Here is a 23,881-nt window from a genome sequence, read left to right on the forward strand (position 1 = left end):
GGAATTTTTCCTAGAGAGCCTGATCCTGTGTCTGGCAGTGGCTGCTCCTTTGCCATATAACCAATGATGAAGGATTGATTCATAACTGTGCAGCAGCTGCACCTCCCCATCTCTTCAGAAATCTCCTTTATGGTCCCTGTTCCTGTTGGGATGTCCTCCTTTCATCTGCCAAGCTTCCCAAACAACCCAAATGGACATAATGGGGTGGGGCTGGGTTATTTTCTGTGCTGAGGCCTGAATGTTAGAAGGGAATCATCTTCTCTAATTATTTTCCTGTCTAATTAAGGCATTGAAGGACCAAAGCTTGACCATCCCACTCGTGGCTGCAGCCTTGCTTGCAAAGAGCAAACCAGAGCAGAGGGGAGGGAGTTGTTGCAGTACAAGCTTTAGAATCACAAATTAGCACTTTCCTCTTTGGCTTTTGGGTGTTTTCCTCTCACACTTCCCTGGCTGTGTCTTTCTTTGCCTTGTACAAAACGCTGCATGAGCTGGGATCACTTTGCTCTGCTCTGATGTCACATTAAATATTGAAGAGCCTGTCCTGGGGGAGCTGCTGCCTTCTGCTCCCCATCTGCTCACTTGGAGACTCTGCTCTTCATCCAGGAGACAAATCCCTGCTGCTGCAGGAGCAGTGTCCCTGAAAGGGCACACAGGAGGGTCACTCAGCCACAGAAGGGGAGCAAAATGCAAAGAATTGGGAAAAACAGCTTGAAAATAAAATCTCTCCTAATCTGAGTGATGTTGGGACTTCTTAGTACGTGAGAAGCAGGAGCTCTGCAGCAGTGAGATGTTTGTGATGTGATCAGGAGCCTGCAGGAAATCCTCCTTATCAAATTCAGCATGTGGGGGACTGATTTCAGTGCTGATTTTGGGAGGGCTGGGAGCAGTACTTACCTGGTAGATCCAGGGGTGGCTCAAGCACCTCTGTTGTGTCTGTCCCCCCAAAACTCAGTGCAAGCTGTTTGCTCACCTGCCCAGCAGCAGCAGTTGGTGTCCTGGAATGCTTTTTGAGGTGAGTTTTCCGTGGCTGGATGGCCTGGGTGGTTCTGCAGGGGTGGCAGGAGCAGAAGGTGCAGCCCTGGGCGCCCTGAGCATCCCCAGTGCTGCGGGGAGCTCTTGGATGGGGGTGACAGAGCTCAGGCTGTGTCCCCTCCTGTCTGGGGCTGCATCTCCTTGGAGCTCTGCTGGCACCTCCCATTGCTCAAATTTGGGACCAAATTTGACTGCAACAGCACCTCCAGGGAGTGCTGGCCTGCTGGAGCAGGATTTTATGGGAATCACATCTTCATGGAATCACAGAGTGGTTTGGGTTGGAAAGGACCTTAAAGCCCATCCAGTTTCACTCCCTGCCATGTTCAGGGACACCTTCCATCAGCCCAGGTTGCTCCAAGCCCTGTCCAACCTGGCCTCGGGCACTTCCAGGGATCCAGGGGCAGCCACAGCTGCTCTGGGAATTCCATCCCAGCCCCTCCTCAGCCTCCCAGGGAACAATTCCTTCTCAATCTCCCACCCATCCCTGCCCTCTGGCAGTGGGCAGCCATTCCCTGTGTCCTGTCCCTCCAGGCCCTTCACTGCAGAGCTCCCTCCCATTCTGATACTAAAAACTAATTCTGATTCTGGGATTGAGTGGCCAAGTCTGGAAGCTGCAGCCCCTGGGAGGTGTTGGATGTGTCCCTTTGGAGCTGGGTCATGCTCTGAGGAACCCACAGGTCCAAGGGGATCCCATGGGAGAAGGAATGATCCAGCTGCAGAGCACAGCTGGCACTGTGGAGTGAGAAGCTGCTGATTGACCTTGGGAGGGTTTATTTAGCCTGCTTTCATCAGTGACCGAGGGCTCTGCTATTTTTGGAGGTGTTTATCCCCTCCTTTCCTTGCCCTCTTTGTGGGTGTGAGTTTGTACCTTGTCCCCACAAAGGAAAGATTGGATTCAATGATCCTTGTGGGTCCCTTCGAAGTTAGGACATTCCATGATCCTATAAGATGTTACCCCAGAAAACAGAAATTCTCTTACTAAAAACTGCAATAGTTCAGCTCCTAAAAAACCCGAAACTTTACCCAAAGTACACCCTCAATGCAAACCAGCCCCTTCCCCATGTTCCACCTGAGAAAGGAGTATCCTAAATACATAAATATCCTAAATCCTCCCTCATTTCCCCCCCCTGCTTTCCCTGCAGGGAGTGTAAATGCAGGATAAGCCCTGCTTAAGAGAAGAAACCTTCCAGGGGCAGACCCAGCTCATCTCAGCCCGCATCCCCTCTCCCTGCAGCACAGGCTGGATTTCCAGGGTTTATTTCCCCCCATGATGTGTAACTGGTTAAATTCTGCATTGGGAGCCCAGGAGGTTTTTCCCAGGATTCTCAGAAAGGATTGGAAGTGAGGGAGGTCCCTGCTCAGGGATTTCTGGCCCATGGATATTGCACTTGCTAAAGAGGCTCTCCCAGAGCACGTCCCTGATCTGGTGTTGATTTTCCAGTGAAGGATTTCCTTTGATAAGAGTTGCTTGGAGGGGGAGGGAGGGAGAGGGAATTCCTTGGCTGTATAAGGAAGCTCTGTATTTAAAATGGAAAGAAAAAAGAAATATGCTGTTTAGATATTTCTACTTTTTGTCCAATCCCTGTTTTTTCTTTAATCTGGGTTTCTGTCCCAGTGCTGAGGGTGTTTCTCTGGGGATATTTGGGTAATCCCCAGCACTTGGAGCACTTGAGCATCTCAGCTGTGACTGTACGAGCACGTGTCTGACACAGGAGAGTCTGGAGAGCCAAAAATTGGATTATTTCATCATTTAATGGAGAATAACTGCACCTTTTACCTGATTTGGTGGACTGGCAGCATCTGGAGCTGGCTCTGACTTCCTTGGCATCACCCAAAGCAGAGAAGAGCCCAAATCGTGGTGAATGTTGTCACTGGGGATCCTGGGAATTCTCCAAGGAGTGGATTTGTTACCTGCCACAGGATCCAGCATCCAGCTGCCAACTCCAACCTCCTGTAACTCAAAGAGGAGCTCACAAGGACACGAGACTGAGGTGAGGCTGGGAATGGCTGTGTGGGTGTGAGAGCAGGATCTGGGACAATCCAGAGCCTGCCAATATAGAAATTGTGACATTTATTTTTCTATTACGATATCAATATTGATATAATATATATCAATCCCTGTATATTGATATATTATTATACATATAATATTGATATATAACTATGCATATAATATTGATATATTGATATATTAATATTGCTATTGATATATTATTATACATATATTATATTGATGTATTGATATTGATATATTGATATTTTATATATTTATTGATTATATCTATTTACATATTGATTATATATTTATTTATATATCATTATTTTATATATTGATATTTTATTATACATATATTATTATATCAATATTGGTATTATTATATTACTATTTGTTGATAATAAATAAATAATGCATATATATATAATGCCAATATTGCAAAAATTTTATTGTCTCTGGTCTCAAACCATTACATCTCCCCAGGTTCTTGGGATTCCTCTTCCAGCTCTAACCTTCATCAGCATGAGCTGCCCTAAAGCAATGCTGGTGACCCTTATATAAATCTATTTTTTTTTTTTAAATCCCAATTCCTAAATGGACAGAACCCCAGGAAAAGGGGGAGCAGTTTGGGTGGTGTTAATTTGGGTGATTTTTGCTTCCCTTGGATTTTTGGGATGGGAGATGCTCCCTGCTCTGCCTGTTGGGATGTGCCAAGAGCAGAGCACTGAACCTGCCCCAGCCCAGGGCTGCTCCCTCCTGCACAGGCTGGAGAGCCCCAAAACAGGAGAGAAAAATGGGTGAGAAGTGATTGTGCTCAAACAGCCTCAGGTTCTGTGGCTGAGATGGCCCAAAGGTATTAAAAGTCTTTTTTCCCAGCTGCACTCGAAGAAGAACTCGAGATTTGTCAGTTCTGCTTTTCAAGGTTGTTTATTTGCTCTTATCTATTCCATTCTTTCTCTGACTTGACCTGAGATCTGTCCAGCAGGTCAGGTTGTGGCAGAGTCCCTGCCCCTGGGGTAGTGTCAACTTTTTATACTAAAAACTACATGTAATTTATTCACAATAATTTTCCAATACCTATCCTCTATGTTAGACAGTCTGTCTCTACTCTAAACCAATCCAGAAGTGCCACCATCACAGCAGAAGATGGAGGACAAGAAAGAGAAGGAGGACAGGACATGCCCAGATTCCTCCATCTTGCCTCTTGAACCCCCACTCTAAAAACCCCAAAATTCTTCTTTTTCACCCTGTAATAAATTCACTATCATTCTACTCAAACCCTAGTGGCTTGTAACTCCACACAAAGTTGGTTATTGTTTTTCCAAGGGCTAAATCAAAGGCACAGGTGTTTGTGACTCCTTGCCAAGGTCTCTGAGCCCCTGCCAGGGTCTGCAGTCCTCCAGGGCAGCCAGAGCAATGTCCTGGGTTCTGATAAAACAAAGCCCTCTGGGGCTGTGGGGACCCTGCAGGTACCTGGGGGTGGATGCTGAGCAGCAGGAGGGACCTGTGTGGCACCTTCTGGATGTCACTGCATGGATTTCCTTTGGATGAAGTGCCAAGTGCCCCTGTCCAGAGCAGATTTTATCATGATATGGGTTTAAATGTTGGTGCAGAGCTGGGGAGGAGCAGGGTCAGGTGGGGACGTGTTTCCCTCACCTTCCTCACCAGGACACACGTGGTGCTCTGCCAGGAGCTTTGAAATGTGAAATGGCCAAAAATTTCATGGATAAACTGCCCAAAGAAGAGCCAGGCCCTAGGGATGTGATGAGTGGGTTTGCCCTGTGCCATGGAGGGCATGGAGAAAGGGATTATTTAGGGCGGCTGCGTCTTCAAACTGATGATTTTGTCAGTAATTTTCCCTCCTCCATCTCCTGCTTGGGTTTAAACTAAAAAGGGAGTTGGGATATTCCTCCCTGCATTTCCCAGCCTTATAAACAGCTGAAATACCTTCCTGGAGTGACCCAGGTGTGGCAGGGTCTGTCACAGCCCCCAGATATCCTCGTGCCAAGCAGCAAAGCTGGGGAGAAGGAACCACTCATTCCCTGTGTCCTGAATTTTGGGGGGATGCAGAGCCCAGAGATGGACCAGAAGAGAAAGCAGCAGAAATGTTGGAGCCAGCAAAGGGTTAGAAATATGAATTTTTCAGTTTGTGAGCAAAAAAATCCCAATTAACTGTAGCTCCTTTTCTTTTTTCTCTTTTTTTTTTTTTTTTTCTTTTTTTCTTTTAAATGTTCGGGGTGGATTTTGTGTTTGTTTCTGGCCCCAAATCCTGCTGGTTTTCATCGGGAGTTTGATGTGCTGAGAGCCGGTGCCATCTAGGGGACAGAGAGGAGAACGGGGACAAGGAGGAGAACACCGGGACGGGTTGCACTCCCAAAACTCCCAAAATTTCAGCCCAAATCCCTCCATCCCCCGGGCACTGGGGAGCCCCTGGGCTCAGAATGGGAACCTGGTGGCTGCAGGGCTTGACTCAAGCTCAACCAGCCCCAAATCCTCTGTGAAAAGCAGAAATCATGGAATGGTTTTGGTTGGAAGGACCTTAAATCCCCTCCCATCCCATGGGCAGGGACACCTTCCCCTATCCCAGGTTGTTCCAAGCCCTGTCCAACTTGGGGGCATTTTAATTTTTTTTTTCATTTTAATAAATTTCTTCTCATTTTATTAAATTTTTTTTTTGTCCAACCTGGCCTTGGACACTTTCAGGCTGTTGCCTTCAAGCAAAAACTTCTGTCCAAAGCCAGGCACCAAAGAAATTGCCAGGAAAGGTTTTCATGGCGTGGTTTGCTCCCAGGGGGACAGAGCCCTGCCAGCTCCCTCTCCCAGCTCTAGGCTGATGTCCTGCAGCAATGTCCCCTCCTCCTGCTGTGCTTTGGGAAGGGTTTGGCCAGGAAAGGTTTGCTCTGCATGGGGAGGGCCCAGAGGCGTTACAGGGTCACAGAATTATTTAGGGTGGAAAAGCCCTCGGAGATCACCCTAAATCTCCGAGCACTGCCAAGGCCACCACTGGCCATGTCCCCAAGTGCCACATCCACGTGGCTTCGAAATCCCTCCAGGAATGGAGTCTCTAAACTGCCCTGGGCAGCTCTGCCAACCCTCCCCAGGAAGAAATTTTCCCAAATATCCAACCTGACCCTCCCCTGGCCCAGCCTGAGGCCGTTCCCTCTGCTCCTGTCCCTGTTCCCAGAGCAGAGCCCGACCCCCCGGCTGTCCCCTCCTGGCAGGAGCTGTGCAGAGCCACAAGGGCCCCCCTGAGCCTCCTTTGCTCCAGGTTTTTCCCCAGGCACTGACATATTTTCTGAAAAATCCCTTCACCAGGATTTTTCTCCTGAGAAGCTGAGAAGCCTCAGAAAATAAATGTAAACAATAATAACCTGATGGCTGTGGGAAGTGCACTGGAGGTTGCTTACCAACAGGTGCATCTTGGATTGGTTCCATGTGAATTGTTTTTAATTAATGACCAACCACAGTGAGCTGTGTCAGGACCCTGGCCAGTCACAGGTTTTTATTATTCATTCCTTTCTAGCTTCTGATGTCTCCTTTCTCTTTCTTTAGTATAGTTTTAGTATATCAATATAATGTAATATGATGTAATGTAATGTAATGTTATGTTATATTATGTTATGTAATGTAATGTTATGTTATATTATATTATATTAATAATATCAATTGATATTTATTGATTTGTTAATATTGTATATAATGTATAATATATGTTATATATTATATTATATATATTATATGATGTAATATATTATAATATAATGTAATTTATATACTGAATATAATATAATGTAATTCATATAATATCATATAGTATCATATAATATCATATATCATATCATATCATATCGTATATCAGCCTTCTGAGAACTTGGAGTCAATTCTCATCTCTCACCTCGTCCTAGGAATCCTCACAACCACACCACAACAATTGGTGACCAAAATAAATCTGTTCTCTTACTGCACAAACCTAAAACCAGGCTCTTCCAAACCTTTGGGAGAGCAGCAGGGGGAAAAGCTGCACTTCCATCACTTTGAATAAATCACCAGCACTAAGGATAACAAAAAAAATCACCAATAAAAATCTGTCAAATGGGTGAGCACAGCCTCGAGCCATGGCTGAGGGCTTTGTGCTGGAGACTTCACCTAAATCACTTTTTTTCCCACTCTTTCCTATTTCACTCTTTTTTTTTTTTTTTCCCTCTTTGTTTTACTCTTTCCCATTGTTGGTTTTTTCCCCCTAATTTCACCAGTGCCTCTGGAAATCCTTTTGGCACCCACCAAGGGCAGCTTCAGGGTGGACAGGAGGGACTGTGGACAGAAGTTTGTTATCAGGGGCTTCTCTCCCACCTCCTCATCCCAAATCTCCCTGCAGCTCATCCCCACGTCCCCAGGGCAGTCCCAGCTGTGCAGGACATCGCGGGGAGCCTTGGGCACATGGAGAAAGGGGAAACCCCTGAGGGCCCTCCCAGGTAACCAAAATCTGTCAGTCTCCACCAAAAGCTGCCTGTTGTCCGTGCAGGCTCCAGCAGAGGGAGTGTGGCTGCACGGAACAGGATTAAAACACTTCTCTTCAGCAAATCCACCTTTGGAGATGAATTATTGGCAATGAATTATTAACAATCCTTTGGATTGTTATCCTATGACACTTCCAATTACTCCTCACCTGCTCAAACAGCAAAATTTACTGGGAGCCTTTAAGAACAACAAAAAAAGTTTCTTTTTTTCTTTTTTTTCTTTTTTTCTGTTTTAGGCAGGACCAACAAGAAAAAAAACACCCCAAAATCCTCTCTCTGAGTTTTAAATTACAGGTAAATTTAAAGGGTAAATTTTAAAATTGCAGGTAAATTTAATGGGATTGGACCCCAGGGCAAGGGATTAATTTCTGAGAGATCCAACCCTGTCTTGGGTACCACATTCCCACCACTTTATTCACTTTATTTCTGTTTGCTGGGTGATCCCAGGGAGATGTTCTTGATGCTCATCAGGGCTGGTTTTGGGAGAGCCTCAGGGGGAAAGCAGGAGATGCCCATGGAGAGAAGGGGGTAGGATTTGGGTCACTAAAACACCTCAGATTTTGTTATTCCTGATCACAGCACCCACAGAGAAGCTTTGGGTACCCCAGGCCTGCTCATCCCGAATTTCCCTGCAGGTAAAATCCACCCTTAGAGATGCTCCTTAAAAGCTGAGAGTGCCAAGGGATTCATTTTATCCATCTGGGAGGGAGAAATGTCAACATCTGTGCTGCAGGGGAGATGCTGGACCTGGAAACACCTCGGAATTAATGAGATTTCTCCAAATTTGCATATTAATACCTGCGCCTATTACCTCGCCATTAGACTTAATAGGGCTCAATATTAACAATTAATTGTTAATAAAACAGCCATTTGTACATGAAAAATGGAATAATAGATCTGGGCACTGAAGTGTTGGGAGGATTTTAGCTGCCTCTCTTCTTCTGCAGGTGCAGGAAACTTTTTTATTTTGTGATTTCTGCTTCTTGTTTTTTTTTTTTTTTTTTTTTTTTACATGGAAAATCTTCCTTGGGGTTGATCCCACCTTGCTCCAGCATCATCCCTGCTCCTCCAAACCAAAGGCAGAAAGCTCCAGTGAGTGCTGAGCTGAGGCACGCTGGCCATTTCCTCCCCTTAATTACCATTAAATGCAATTAGTGCTTCCCAGCTCGCCCCAGAGGCAGTGTCTCAGCAAGGTCACCGTGGCCTGGGGCTGGAGAAATGCTGCACTGAGGGTTTTAGCCAGAAGAATGATAATTATTTTAATTATTTCTTCACATGAAAATTGGCATTTTCCCTTCTGTCCTCCTCAAAAGCAACCCAAGCAAGGAATTTGCCCTCTGGCTGCTTGGTGAGTGTCCCCAAGAGCTGGGAGTGAGTTTCTGTCCCTGTTTTTGCTCCCCAAGTTATGACAGCAGCTCATTTCCCTGGAAAAATGGGGGAAAACTCCCCTTTGGAGTTGCCAGGGCTGCAGGAGGTCAGAAAGGGAAAAGCTGTAGGTTGCATCCTACAGAAATGGGGCTGGGATGAGACAGAGTGGGGTCAGTTCTGCTTCTTGCAGGACTTTGAGGCTCTGCCAAAAGTCCTGGAAGGGCAGGGCAAAGGAAGCCCAGGAAACTCCTCGTGTCTAAAATCTCCTTTTCTCCTTCCTTCCTTCCTCGCTGCCAGGACATGAACTCGACCTCTGTGCATGAACCAGCTGCTTCCCAAGGATGCCTCAAGGAAAAAATCCTCCTTCCCTGTCTCTCCTTAGTGCATAGTGGTGTTCTCCCAAAAGCAGCCTCCAGGGAAGCTGGAAAAACCCTTCCAGTGTGAGAAACCCCTCCAGGAAAGCTGGAAAAACCCCTCCAGTATGAGAAACCCCTCAAGAGAAGCTGGAAAAACTTCTCCAGTCTGAAAAACCCCTCGAGGGAAGATGGAAAGACCCCTCCAGTATGAGAAACCCCTCCAGGGAAGCTGGAAAAATCTCTCCAGGCTGAAAAACCCCTTCAAGGAAGATGGATAAATCTCTCCAGGCTGGAAAACCCTTTCAGGGAAGCTGAAAAAAATCTCTCCAGGCTGAAAAACCCTCCAGGGAAGCTGGAAAAATCTCTCCAGGCTTAAAAACCCTCCAGGGAAGATGGAAAAATCTCTCCAGGCTGGAAAATCCCTCCAAGGAAGCTGGAAAACCCTTTCCAGGCTGGAAAACCCTTTCAGGGAAGCTGGAAAAATCTCTCCAGGCTGAAAAACCCCTTCAAGGAAGATGGATAAATCTCTCCAGGCTGGAAAAAACCCCTCTGGGCTGTTCCCCACCCCATATCCTCCCTGTAACCCCTCTCCCAGGGCTGGGAGCAGATCTGTGGCTCGGGCACAGATTGTTTCCCTGAAATCCTCCAGGCATCTGCCCCAGACTGCCTGAGCTGGTCCTTAGGGGGTGTTTTTCTCCTTGGCTGAATTTGTCTGGGTTTGGAGACTGCAGAATCCGGCAAGATTCCTGCAGCAGGGAGTTCTGCAGATCCCCCTTTTCCTCCTCGGAAATTCCTTGGGTGTATTTGGTAAATCTGAGAGAATTCTCCTCCGCAGCTCCTGCAGGGTTTGTGCATCAGCCCCATCCCACCGCGGCTTTGGAGGGGCCGGGAAAAAAACCCACCTGGCATGGAAAGAAAAAGGGAAAAAAAAAAAAAAAATCCCGGAGCTCCTCCAGCACGTCCTGGCCTGGTGAGGAAGCTATTTTCACCAGCCTCCCACACACGCTGCGATGCTCGAGCAGCAAAGGAGGAACCCCAGCGCTAAGCACAGCTTTAACAGCCCTGCTTTAGCTCACCGGCGATTTCCTTGCAAATGCACTTTTTTTTAATACTTTTTTTTTTTTTTTTCCTCCCACCGGGAACATCTGCCCCAAAAATCCCTGCAGTGCTTGGTATCATTGAGATTTTAAGGTGTTTTTCCCAGACTCAGTCCTCCAGGGTGTCCTGGGATGCGATTCCCACCTCGCTCCAGCTGGGGCAGAGCTCGGGAATCGCTTCCCGAATTTGCCAACAGCTCCACAGCCACATCCTCTCCCCTCCCAACCCATCCCGAGGGATGCAGGGTGGGCCCCGCACTGTCCATCCCCCCGAGGGAATCATCCTTGGGAACAACCAATGTAGGAGATGGCTCTGCCCCGCATCTTCCACCCAGGAGGAGCAAAGTGTGACCGACATTGATGCCCTGGGTGGAAATATCAGAGTGATCCCAGCTCCAAAGTCCCCGTGGAGGGGAGTGCATGTGGATCTCTCCATGTTCTTCCCCGTTTTTTGGGTTTTTTTTTAAAATCAGTTTTCCTAGGATTATAAAGGCTCATCTTTAGGGATCTGCTTCTCCTTGGCTGTTTGCAGCTCCTTTCAGAGTGGAGCTGAAGGAACGCGGAGGACAACCCAGGAGGGCTGAAAAAATGCCCGGAGCGATGGAAAAATAGCGTAAAAATACTGTAAAAAAATGTATCCTGTAAAATAATCCTTTAAAAAAAATCACAAGGAAAGCCGCCTTTCCCCGTGCCTGCCCTCCTTGCTGCCTTCCACGCTGCTTCTCCTGCCTCTCAGCGCTCCAAGGCATCTCCTCAACTTCCAGCCTTTCCCTCCAGATCCTCACCCGCTCCCTCCCATCGCTGCGGGACCCAGCCCGGACCCCCCCGCCCCGCTCTTTGCTCCTCCCTGGGGCTCCGAGGAGGGAGCCGGGGACCATCTGGGTCCCTGCCCGGCAGAGGCGAGGGGAGGGCGGTAGGAGGGACCGGCGAGGCGGGGAGGGGAGAAGGATGCTCCGGGGGTGGCTCTTTGCTTCCTCGCCCGCCCGGAGCTCGCAGGGGCTCGCCTGGAGGATGTCTCACCCCCTCGGCACAGGTAACTCCGGGAACCCCCCGGGGGATGCTGCAAAAGGGGAGGAAGGGGCCGCAATCCGGCTGGGATTGAAACAAAACTTCGAGGGGGAAATGGGGTTAGAAACAAAACAACAATAACAATTTTAAAAAAGAGGATGCGGGTTTATGCACGATGCTCGGAGCATCCAGGGATGATCCCTGCCCTGAAGTTTCCTTGCGGATGGCAGGGGTGGGATGCCGGGGGTGGGAGCGCGTCTCTCGGAGCCGAGCGCGGTGCTGATGCTCAGGCTCCGGGAGCGAGCTGGGATGCCTGGGCTGTGCGTGGTACCCGGGATGTGCTGCATGCCACCGGTCCTCTCCCGTGGCTACCGACAGCCCGAGCGTGGCCACGGCGTGCCAGGAGCGGGGATTTGCGGATTTGCGGTCCCGGCTTTGAAGTTTGCGTGTGGCACGGGCAGGGATGCAGCGGGCGGGGGCTGTGCCCACGCTGGTGCTGTGGCTCGCGTTGTCGCATGCACAGAGGAGGCTCTGCAAGGGATTAAATGTATGGATGCAGAGGAGAAGTGCCACAGCAGCAGGCACAGCTCGGCAGGGAGCACACAGGGAACCACGAGCCGTTCTCTCTGCTGCAAAAGCACATGGATGAGCGGGGAGATGTTGCAGGGAGCCCTTGGTGCTGCTTCCCAAGTGGAGAGAGGCTGCCTCCAAGCATCCCCCGGGAAAATGCGTGTCCTTAAGGAGACTTGGGAAGCGGCTTCCTGCCGGGCACGTGAGATGCAGCCGCAGCAAGAGCTCGGAGGGGTGGAGGGGGGTGGTGACGGTGGGCGAGAGGATGAGGGGATGTTGGATTTTCTTCGCCCTGTTTTGTGACGAGATGTTCTGGTTTGTCACTGGAGGTGTCACTGCTGGGGGAGCGCTGGTGGCGAGCTCGGAGCATGCTGCTGAGGGCCAGCCCCAGGAGGTTTCTGGAGCAGCACCTTCTGCTGGTGGAGAGCGCAGAGCAGCAGCGGCCGGCTCGGGAAGCGCTCCCGAATCCATTCATGACTGAGGAACCTCCCGCCCCAGCCGAGCCCGAGCTGCCGCCCTCCAACCTCACCAACAACGGCACCGACTGCGGCGAGGAGATCCTGCTCTATGGGGACACCGAGAAGGTCGTCATCGGGGCCGTGCTCTCCATCATCATCCTCACCACCATCGCCGGCAACGGGCTGGTCATCATCTCCGTGTGCATCGTCAAGAAGCTCCGGCAGCCCTCCAACTACCTGGTGGTGTCCCTGGCCGCCGCCGACCTGTCGGTGGCCTTTGCTGTCATGCCCTTTGTCACCATCACGGACCTGGTGGGGGGAGAGTGGCTCTTTGGGAAGGTGTTCTGCAACGTCTTCATCGCCATGGACGTGATGTGCTGCACCGCCTCCATCATGACCTTGTGCATCATCAGCGTGGACAGGTGAGGCACGGGTGGGTTGGTGCCCTGGGCTCAGGTGGGATCTGGCATTTGGGATGTTGGGAGCTGCTAGGGTGGTGTTCCTGGTTGGGTCAGTGCTCCTGGAGGTGTTTTTTGCAGGAGGTGAGGGTTTCCTGTGGGAGTTCAGTGCTCCCTTTGGAAGAGCTGGGTTTCTCAGGGTGTTTTCTCAAGTTGCTTCCCTAAGTTACTTCCTCAGTCTTCCCCCCTTTGGCAGGTGCTTCTCATTGTTCCTGAGGAACAGCACCTGACCTTCTCCATGGAAGGTGCCTGGGCCATGAAACCATTCAAGAAATCAAAAAAAAGAAAACCCAGATGCACTTTGGAAATCCAGGTTCCAGGGCAGCCAATCCTGTGGGATTCTGTGCTGCTCCCTGGACTCACGCCTTAGCTAAGGATATCAGCAGCTCCCCACACCCCATCCCAAGATCCCAAACCCCCCGGTTTAGCTCAGTTAGCACATTTGTGAGGATTTGCTGGCTTCACCTCCCACACCTGGAGCTGGGAGGGAAAGGCAGAGCCTGCCTGGCAGAGTGGCCAGGCTTGGCCAAGTCAGCACCTTGGTGGCTCTAATTTTAGCAGCTGCGTCAGCGGGGCCATGGCGCTGCCGAGCCGGGGCCGGGGCTGACGTGCGCTGCCTGCTCGGGGGTCGCTCTGGGCTGGGCTGGCTCTGCTGGGCTGCTCTGGGAGCTGCAGCTCAGGGAAGGGACACATCCCACGTCTGAGATGTGCCCTCACAGCTGTGCCACCTCCCCGGTCACCTCTGCAGGTGACAAAGCAGAAAGGACAGAGAGGATCCTGCTGCTGCTTGATATGCCCCCCACCCTGGGTGAGCCAGCAGAGAGTCCTGCTCCAAAGCCTTCATCCCCACCAGGCACTGCTCCCCTGGGAGATGCAGATCCACAGCTCTGGGCAGCTCAGAGCTGCTGGTGACAGAAAAAACCCTGCCAGGCCACAGGGAGGTTCAGCTCTTCTGCTGAATTTGCTTTATTTTAATAAATTTCTGGCTGGGAAAAAAAAATAGCAGGTGTGCTCAGAGCTGGCAGGAGTCTGACTCTGTGAGAGGGAAGGGATGGAATGCAGGAATTAAATAGGAATTAAATGTCTCAGTGCTTCCTCCCGGTGGGTGAGGAGCAGGGAAGTGGCTGCACACAACCCAGATTGACTTTGCTTGAAATGTTCCTTTTCCTTTTCCTTTTCCTTTTCCTTTTCCTTTTCCTTTTCCTTTTCCTTTTCCTTTTCCTTTTCCTTTTCCTTTTCCTTTTCCTTCTCCTTCTCCTTCTCCTTCTCCTTCTCCTTCTCCTTCTCCTTTTCTCCTTTCTTTTCCTTTTGCCTTGCCTTCCCTTTCCCCTTTTTCCCTTTTCCCTTTTTCCTTTTCTCTTTTTCCCTGTCCCCTTCAATTTCTCCTTGGCCAAGCATGTCAACAGCTCTCCCCACTCGATCCCAAGTCCCCAAAACCCCGATACATGCAATCTTTTTCCCTTTCCTTTTCCTTTCCTCCTTCTTCCCTTCCCTATTTTTCCTCTTTCCTTCCCCTCCTTTCCCAACCAACCAATCCCATTCTTTGGAGCAAGACTTCTCCAAACACACACGCACAAACAGGAGAGATCTTTCCCCAAAAAAAATCCTTGCCGTGGATTCCACCCCTCCACCACATCTCCAGGGAGCAGATCCCTATCCAAGGACACCATCCTGAGTTTGGTGTCACTTTGTCCTTCCTGGGAAGGAGGGAGGGAAAAGCTGTGTCCCAAGAGGTTGTCAAAGAGCCTGAATTTTCTGGCCTGGGCTTGTCCCTCATGTGTTGGCACAGGAACTGCACCATGATCAGTTTGCGCCCAGAATTTCATCCTCACCACACCACAGGCCTGGTGAGGAAGTTGAGTGGTTGCAGGGCAGCTGCCTGGAATATTTCCAGCTGGGAAAGGAGAAAACCAGCAAGGACTGAGCAGAGGGAAGGGACTGGACCATCGCCCCAGCTGTGCCCACCCAGGAAGGGAGGAAGGAAAACCTGCAGGTGGAGGGGGCTTGTAGGGTCAGCCTGTGCTGGGGCTTGAGGAGGGAATGGGAATTACTGGGATGTCCTCTGGTGTATATCAGAGGAGGAGGGGACTCAAGGATGCCCAGGAATGGGCTGGAAGTTGTGTGAACCATCCCAGGGCAGTGTCTCAAGCATCCTGTGCAGCATCCCTGCTCCACACCCACCCAGCATCCTCAGGCAGTGCATGGAGGTGGACTGAGGATCCAGGATCATGCCTGGGGCTTCCCCCCTGAGCCTGGGACAGGCAGGATTTTTCATTTGACTCTTGATGGAAACATCTCCAAAATCACAATTCTCAGTTTCTGTGCTGATACAACCAAAACCCAAAAGCACAACGAGACCTGAGCTTGCAGAATGCCTGAAAAACCTGCTCTAAAAGAGATTAAATTGTTATCTCAGTGAGGCACAACCCAAACCTCCCACAGTGATGGGGACCAGCTCTTCCTCCTGCCCTGTGAGGAAGAAGATGAAAAGCTTTAGTATTTCTCAGAAATAGAAATATTTCCTCTGTTCTGTCCTGAATCCAACTTGGTCAGCACTGTCAGGCCTGTCCCTGCCAAGGAGGAGACCCTGCTTTTATTGATGACTGAAGTGTCCTCAATATTTTGCTTAGCTTAGATGGAAAAGCTACTTGCTTTGCCCAGGATGATGAGGACTATTAAAATGTAGGCTGCTGTTATTGATTATTAATGCTGAGGGCTTCCTAAAAGCCTCTCGATTGAAGCTGGTAGAACTAATCTTGTCTGAAGCGAGATTTGATTGATTTCCTTTGAAATCAGAAAAGAAAAATGCTGGAAACATCCATCTCCCTCTTATATTTTCCTTATGTAAAAGCCTGCCAATGTTGCAGATTTTTTAATGTCACAAACCAAAAACAAACCACCAACAAAAAAAAAAATCCCCTCTTTTGGCTGCTCAGCTTTGATAAAACTCTCCATAAAAATGCCAAGAAGCTGACAAAAGGAGCTCCCCAAAGCCCACACATCACTTCTGGCATCCCTGGTGGAGAAAAAAAACTCTCCATCCATTTCCCAGGCAGCTCTGCTGGGGCTCTCCCCTTTCCCTGGCAAGTATTTTCCACCCAAAATCAGATTTTATGCTCCAAATTGGGGTCACTCTCAGTAAAAGGATGCCACCCCAAAGTCAGTGGGATAAAAACTGCAGAGCATTTTGCTGGATTGCCTTTCCCATGTCCTTCATCCAAATGTTGCCCAGGCTGGGTAGATCCCTGCTCTGTATCTGGGATGGATCCCTGGGATGCTGCACCAGCTCTGACTTAGGGCACTTCAGCAGCCTTCAGCTGCCATTTGTTCCCTCCTCTCCTTCAGCAGGATGGGGCAGGAATGGCGTCAATTTGGAAATCAGGGAATGAGCTCATTTTGGCTCCAGAGGAGGCTTGGAATTGTGGTAAAACAGTAGGGTTGAGGAAACCCTAATTCTGAGCCCTAATTCTGGGCTCATTTGTCCCCATGTGTGAGTGCAGATTCATCTTTTCCCAGTTCACCAGCTGCAGGATGGAGAAAGGGGCACCTCAGGGAGGTTTGGGTTGTTTTGATTATTTAATCCCTGGCATAATGATCCAAAAATTGAAGGGAACCTACAGGGAAGGCACAGAGGGAAAATGTAAAGGCAGGACAATGGCAGGGATAGATGGGGTATTGGGAAAGAATTGCTCCCTGTGAGGGTGATGAGACCTTGGCACAGGGTGCCCAGAGCAGCTGTGGCTGCCCCTGGATCTCTGGAAGTGTCCAAGGCCAGGTTGGACAGGGCTTGGAGCAGCCTGGGACAGTGGAAGGTGTCCCTGCCCCTGGAGTGGAACCGGATGGGATTTAAGGTCCCTCCCAACCCAACCAAACCCAACCCAAACCAACCCATTCCATTATTCCCATTGAATGTAGAATAAACACTCTGAACTGGGTCATCCGTGGGGTTTCCTGGTGCAGCCCGGCCTGGGGCACATCTCCCACCCCACAGCCAAAGGATCTGCAGGATCAGGGATGTGGCAGGAATTTATTGCAGCTGGCATGAATGGCTGCCCTGCAAATCCACACTGAGCGCCTGCAAACCCTAGGAATTGCCTTTTGCTACCTGGTTACCCTAAACTTGATTAACAGCACAACACACACAGAGAGAAAAGCTAAAAAAATTTCAAAGGGAGAGAATTCCACTCAAATTCCACTGCCTGCCAGCGCCACCGTGCCTCCTGTAAACGCTGCCCTATTTTGAGGGCTCCCTGCTCGTTTCAGAATTATTACAAAGACCTGAAAACGGCCCCGTTTCCCCCAGCAGCAGTGGATGAAATGTGTCAGCTTTGCCTCTCATTAAACCGCGTCACTGAGCGCTTCCCTCGTAAATTCCTTGAAGTTTCAGCAAATCCCAGGCGGATTAGCTTCCAAAGAAACCTGGTAATAGCGTAAGAGAGGGTGACACACAACACAGCATGGATTTGTTGGTGAAGTTTGTAGCTTGGATACCCAGAGGGTGATTTTTGGGGTGTTAATTTGGGAATTGCTGGAGCAGAGCAGGGTTTTCTCCCAGCTTGGCTCCATCAGGAGGGACTGGGGCACCCAGGGAAGCTGTGGATGCTCCATCTCTGCCATGTCCAAGGCCAGGTGGGATGGGGTTGGAGCCACCTGGGATAGTGGAAGGTGTCCCTGCACATGGCAGGGCATTGGAAATGGATAATCTTGAAGGTTCCATTCAACCCAAACCATCCTGGAGTTCTCCGAACATAGAGAATTTCGGTTGGTTCTTGTCACCAAGGCCAGCTCACTTCACATCCCTGGAAGTGTCCAAAAAAAGAATACAGAGGAAAATAAAGACAGAACAACTCAGTGAATGAATTCAAAATAATTTTATCAGGGAGGCAGGGGAGAAGAATTTAGTCTCTCAATTGATTTAGCAGTCAGGAGGGGAGGAGAAATTAGATATTTTTTTTTTTTATATTTGATTTCCATCTTCTAATCTTAAGGGATCATCTGGAAAAGCGAAATAATCAGGGAAGAGAAAATCTCCTAACACACTAAGACTGACTGTCAGAGAAAAAATTACACAGCAGAGGTAAAATTTTCCACAGATATTTTTCAATTTTTCGTTCAGCTTTTAGCAAAAAGTACTCATAGAGCTGCTGCTCTCACTGCCCCTCTGGAGTGACACCTTTCATCCAAGAACAAGTTAAGAGGTGATGTGTTCCTGCCTAAAAATTCCTGGCAGCAGGAGATTGGAATCAAAAAAGGCTGTAACAGAACAGAAATCCATATGAGTGGCTCGAGGTTTTTGCAGGATTGATTGGAGCTGAGTAGCAGGCAGATGTTTTCCAGGGGGAATGTTGGCTGACAGCAGCCAACTCCCCCCTTGATTTATTGCTTTACAATTCTAATTTACTCACAGTTGACACAATTTCTTTATCACACAAATGTCTCCAATAAAAGTCAGGATAGTTCACATTTACACCCCAGGCACCACCAGGAGCTGATGGTGGGTGCAGCCTCCAGCTCCTTTCAGGCAAAATAACAAGGTAACTCCTAACCCCAGGGGTCAGGACTGGGGGATCTGTGGGCCACCAGGTGGTTTTGGGATCTCTTACTCCAAACTCCACTCATTTCCCCCTTGAGGAAGAGCAGGACTCCATCACTTTGGCAGCTCCTGGCTGTGCAAGCGAGCAGATGGCTCCAGCTGCTTGGATAATTTCTATTTGAGTTTCCAGAGGTCAACAACTTTCAGGGAGTTGTGCAGAGCCACAAGGTCTTCCCTGAGCCTCCTTTTCTCCTGGCTGAGCTCCTTTCCCAGCTCCCTCAGCCATTCCTGCTGCTCCAGACCCTTCCCCAGCTCCATTACACTCCTCATCCCCTCAATGGCTTTCTTGTCATGAGGGGCCCCAAAACTGTGCCCAAACAATATCGTACACTCTCCAACTTTGCTTGCAGGGCTTATCCAGACACATCTTTAAATCTTCCCCAAAGGCAAGATTATTTCTTGGTCTCCCAGGGCCATCTTAGCTGCAGGTTGTATTTCTTCACCAACAAATAAGAGAAGGCTGCAGTGCTTCCCACATCCCATTAAGCACTGCTAGGAGTTATTCCTTTCACCTGGAATCAGTCCTGTGGCACGTCACTCTGAGCATCACCCAGCCCACTCCTGGGTGTCTCCTTGGGAAGGGCAATACTCTGGAGTGAGTTATGTGCCATGGCTGGAAGCTGTTGCATGTTCTCTGTGCAGAATAGTGAAATACTTCTGTAGTGGAAAAATAAAATTCTTAAGGCATTTTTTATTCCTGAAAATGAGGCTTTTTAAAGTATTTTTTTTCCACAGGATATCATGAAGAGTTCAGCTGTTCAATGATACCTTGTGTTATGGACACCCCATCCCTGGAAGTGTCCAAGGCCAGGTTAGACAGGGCTTGGAGCAACCTGGGACAGTGGAAGGTGTTTCTGCTCATGGCATGGGGTTGGAATGGGATGGTCTTTAAGGTCTTTCCAACCCAAACCATTCTGTGATTCCACATATGGGATGATCGCAAGAAAGTGAGGAATAAATTGTGGTGTTTAGTCAAGAGATCCCATGCCTGTGGAGATTTTCATTTGGTGAATTCATTTCTTGCCCCCTTTGAGGGCCAAAATTACCTCACAGCTGGACAGTTCCTCCCAGGGCTGGTAGAAACTGTCCAGCCCCACCAGACATTACCACTGAGGGTGATGGTCCTTTCCCTCACCCTGGGAACAAGTGGAGGGAACTTTGGGAACAGCCTTTCCTTCTCACTCTGTCCCAGGTGGGGGCAAGACCTGGGGTGGTGAAAACCACCTCAGAGGGAGTGAAAACCACCTCAGAGCACCCACCCCTAACCCCTGACAACTCCTCCTCCTCCCCGCAGGTACCTGGGCATCACGCGGCCTCTGACCTACCCCGTGAGGCAGAACGGGAAGCTGATGGCCAAGATGGTCTTCATCGTGTGGCTCCTGTCGGCCTCCATCACCCTCCCTCCGCTCTTTGGCTGGGCCCAGAACGTGACGGTGGAGCGGGTGTGCCTCATCAGCCAGGACTTTGGCTACACCGTCTACTCCACGGGGGTGGCCTTCTACATCCCCATGGCCGTCATGCTGGTGATGTACCGCCGCATCTACCAGGCAGCCAAGGTGAGCGCCGAGAAGCACCGCTTCATGAACTTCCCCAAGCACTACGAGGACGAGGGCGTCTACTGCCTCGAGGCCTCCGCCCGCGCCCACCACAGCTCCTGCCGCACCAAGGCCGCCGAGGAGTGCGCCACGCTCTCCAAGCTGCTCCGCCAGGACCGCAAGAACATTTCCATCTTCAAGAGGGAGCAGAAAGCCGCCAGGACCCTCGGCATCATCGTGGGGGCCTTCACGTTCTGCTGGCTGCCCTTCTTCCTGATGTCCACGGCGCGGCCCTTCATCTGCGGCATCCGCTGCAGCTGCATGCCCCTGAGGCTGGAGAGGACTCTGCTCTGGCTGGGTTACACCAACTCCCTCATCAACCCCCTCATCTACGCCTTCTTCAACAGGGATTTGAGGACTACTTTCTGGAACCTGCTGCGCTGCAGGTACAGGAACATCAACAGGAGGCTCTCGGCCGCCAGCATGCACGAGGCCCTGAAAGCCACGGAGAGGCACGAGTGCATCCTGTAGTGCCTGACCTCCTGCCTCTCCCTGCCCTCGCTTCCCTGGCGTCCCAGGGGCTGGCAGGAGCTGTCCAGCCCCACCAGACATTGCCACTGAGAGTGATGGTCCTTTCCCTCACCCTGGGAACAAGTGGAGGGAACTTTGGGAACAGCCCTTCCTTCTCACTCTGTCCCAGGTGGGAGCAAGAGCTGGGGGGTTCAAGGTCTACCAATGACTGTGGGCCAGTCACACCACCTTTCTGTGCCTCAGTTTACCCATCTGTTATTAAAGTTAAAAAAAAAAAAAAGGAAAATAATAGAAACCCTCCCAGCTAACCAACCAAACTAAAAAAACTCTAAAAACTTGATAAGACTGTGACTCTCCACCTTCAAAAAGGGCTCTAAGGTCTGTGGAGGGCCCACAAAATCCTGTGTAAAGACAACACTGGCTGCACTTCTCTGTGGAATCTGACAGCAGCTCCGTTGTACACCCAAGCCCTCTGTGCCATCCCAGCTTATCCAAGCCCTTTTCCCCGAGGTAATTGCATTTCACACCCTGAGCTCACATCCAGGTTTGCACGTCAGAGCAGAAATACCAATGCCCCCGTTCCCCCCACACTGTAGCACTGCAGCACTTGAAGGAGATGAATTTGGAGGGTGAAACACAAACGAACACAGAGTTTCCTTCATGGTTGGATAGGGAAGTTTGACGCCTCCTGCTCATCAGGGCAATGATCAGAGAGCAAAGCCAGATGTGTTTATTGGGTTGTACTGTAATTCATTCCCAGACAAGTGACGTGTGTTCATCATTTGTGGCTAATTGACTCCATAAAAGCACGCTTTGGTTGACAACAGAAAAAAAACCATATAATTTCCCTGACAGCTTTACGGTATTTCGGTATGATGTCCAGCAAGCTTGAAAAAATACACTGAATGATGTTATCTTTTTCTTAGAAAAAAAAAAAAGAAAAAAGAAAAAAAAGGTTTGGTTTCCTTATTTTGGTGTAGAATCTTTGGTCCCTCTGACTTCAAAGTGTCTCTTCACTATTTTTTGTGGTAGTAGGAGTTGCTTTCCTGCAGTTGTCTTTCCTCATTATCAGCCTTGCAGTGTCAAATTTGCAGCCACACAAACCTTTGCCTGTTTGATCATAATATCATAAAATCCCAGTGTGGTTTGTGTTGGAAAGAACCTTAAAAATCATCTTAAAAACCATGGGCAGGGACACTTTTCACTATCCCAAGTTGCCCCAAGCCCTGTCCAACCAGGCCTTGGACAATTCCAAGGTAGTTGATGCCTGCTCCAGTCCTAGTTGAACATCTCTGGGTTTTTTTGTCAAAGCCAGACTGCTCAGAAGCTCAGGGAAAGTTGTTTGTCGTGCTCTTTTTACTCCAGATTTGCTTTATCTGGCATGAGTGGTGCAGTCCCACCTCTGACACCACCAGGAACTCTGAGGCCTTCATCCATATCCGAGCTGGGTGTTGGATGTCCTGGCCGACTGCTGGCAGGGCTTGGCTTAGCAATCAGTATTTCTCCTGTGATGTGTTTTGTGTTCTCATTTGGCCTCTTCTCAGCAGCCATTTCTCCCCTGTCTCATTTTAGAGCTGCTTTTCCTCAGGATGCCCAGTGGGATTTCCAGTTTGGATGGGTGGGTGACAGCAGAGGAAGTGGCTCGAACCCACTGGGAATGTCCTGAGGGACTGTGAGGTTGGACACTGCAATGTCCCCAGATGTTCCCTGAGCTCCTGTCCTCACAGATGGACTCAGAATTGCACAGAGGAGCAGGGGAGGCTCTCTGCTGTCTCCAGAGGGAGATGCTTTAATACAGAGCAGAGATTTGAAGGAGAACCTAATCAGGAATGATCCTAAAGGACTGAACTGGAGTTCCACACACCATGTCCATAGGGCAGACTCTGACTGCCCATCTCAGGACCTGCTTCACAAAACCAACCTCTTTTTCTCCCAAAAAAACACTCCAGGCCAGCATCTCCTCTGCCACAACATCTCAGCAGCAGCTGTCACAGCTTCTGTCCTGCCAGGGGAGCACAAAGCTCCTGCAGGCTCCACTTTCCTCCCTCAGCTCCTTCCCTGCCCTTCTGACAGAGCTGTCTGCATGAACACTGACCAGCTGCTAATTCAGGCTGTCTTGGCAGCGTGGAGAGCCCCAAGACAGCTCATTTCACATCCAGCACACAACAGAATCTGGTTGTGCTGCTGCAGTGCATTTATTGCTGTGCCTAAGGTCATTATTTCACTTATTTTCTGTGTTGGGGGTTTTTAAACTGTCGTAAAAATCATAATGCTGTTTAATTCCTCTAAACATCCTTATTCTGATGGCATTTTTGTCACTCCTATTCTGCAACAGAGCTATGAAGCAGTGTTTCACTTTTTAAGTGAAATAGCTGTTTTTTCTGGTTTGAGGGTTCTTCTAGAATTTAAAAAGTAAAAGAAAGAATAGGATTCTGGATGATCCAAACCCCAAACTTCTTCTAAGCAAAGAATCGAGCAAAATGGTTTTATCTGTCTCAAAAAAAAAAAAAAAATCAGTGTTTGCCTTGACTTGGAATTGAATGTTTTGTTGCACTCAAGGCTTACCTGATAAATGCTTCCACAGCTTAAAATGAAAAATATGAAGGAAAAAATTTAAAAGGAAAGCTTTCTTTCCACAATGTCAGAAGTTTGCATCCAAAAATATTTAAAGACGACAGCTCCACTAAAACACTTTGCTCCAAAAAATAATGAGATAGGCTGGTTTTCCCAGAAGTGATTGACTCAGGCTTTGAGACATCAGCCTCAACTCTAGCTTTTTAACTCCCCAAGATTAAATTGTGTTTGGGTTAAATAAAATAATGTGCATCCAAAGACACCAGGGCCTTTTCCACACACGAGTGAGCACCAACAATTTAGCTAAGCCAGTCAAGATCCTTGTAGATGAGCCACTAAATCATGCTGAAAATACTCCGTGGGTTTTATTTTTTTTTTTTAATCAGACAGGAATCAATGCTTTTGGCATCTGCAAAAAAAAACCCGCCCTGGCTTAAAAATAAATCTGAGCCATTTTGAAACTGATTTTAGCACACACACACGTGTGCCTAAGCAAACTATGAAGAGAAATTAGCCCTGAAAGAGTCCATATTTAGGCAAAAATTTGAGCTCAGGGAAAAAAATCATCAATTTAGGAGCACGAGAGAAACTTTTGTGGACAATGAGAGATTCCCAGCAGGCCAACAGCAAGACAGTGGAAAAAAATGAGGAGCCTCGGGCAGAGAAAATTGAACTAATTCAGGCATTAAATGAGGTCTCAAGTCAGCTTTTTATTCCACTCCCTGTGCAGGGGAAATGCAGGAATGCAGGCAGGGAGATCTGGGGAGAAAAGGCAGTTTTGAGAAACC

The 23,881-nt window shown here is 49.0% G+C and overlaps 1 protein-coding gene across 1 annotated transcript; it reads left to right on the forward strand.

The window, feature by feature from the left end:
• Nucleotides 1-12,312: 12,312 nt before the first annotated feature.
• LOC131557121 (5-hydroxytryptamine receptor 7-like) lies at nucleotides 12,313-20,519 on the forward strand. The gene is made up of 2 exons (XM_058804161.1): nucleotides 12,313-12,824; nucleotides 19,748-20,519. Exons 1-2 carry the CDS (start codon nucleotides 12,313-12,315, stop codon nucleotides 20,517-20,519), a joined length of 1,284 nt encoding a protein of 427 aa, XP_058660144.1.
• Nucleotides 20,520-23,881: the final 3,362 nt, after the last annotated feature.

The sequence above is a fragment of the Ammospiza caudacuta genome, chromosome 4 (assembly GCF_027887145.1).
Source record: "Ammospiza caudacuta isolate bAmmCau1 chromosome 4, bAmmCau1.pri, whole genome shotgun sequence".
Taxonomy (NCBI): Eukaryota; Metazoa; Chordata; class Aves; order Passeriformes; family Passerellidae; genus Ammospiza; species Ammospiza caudacuta.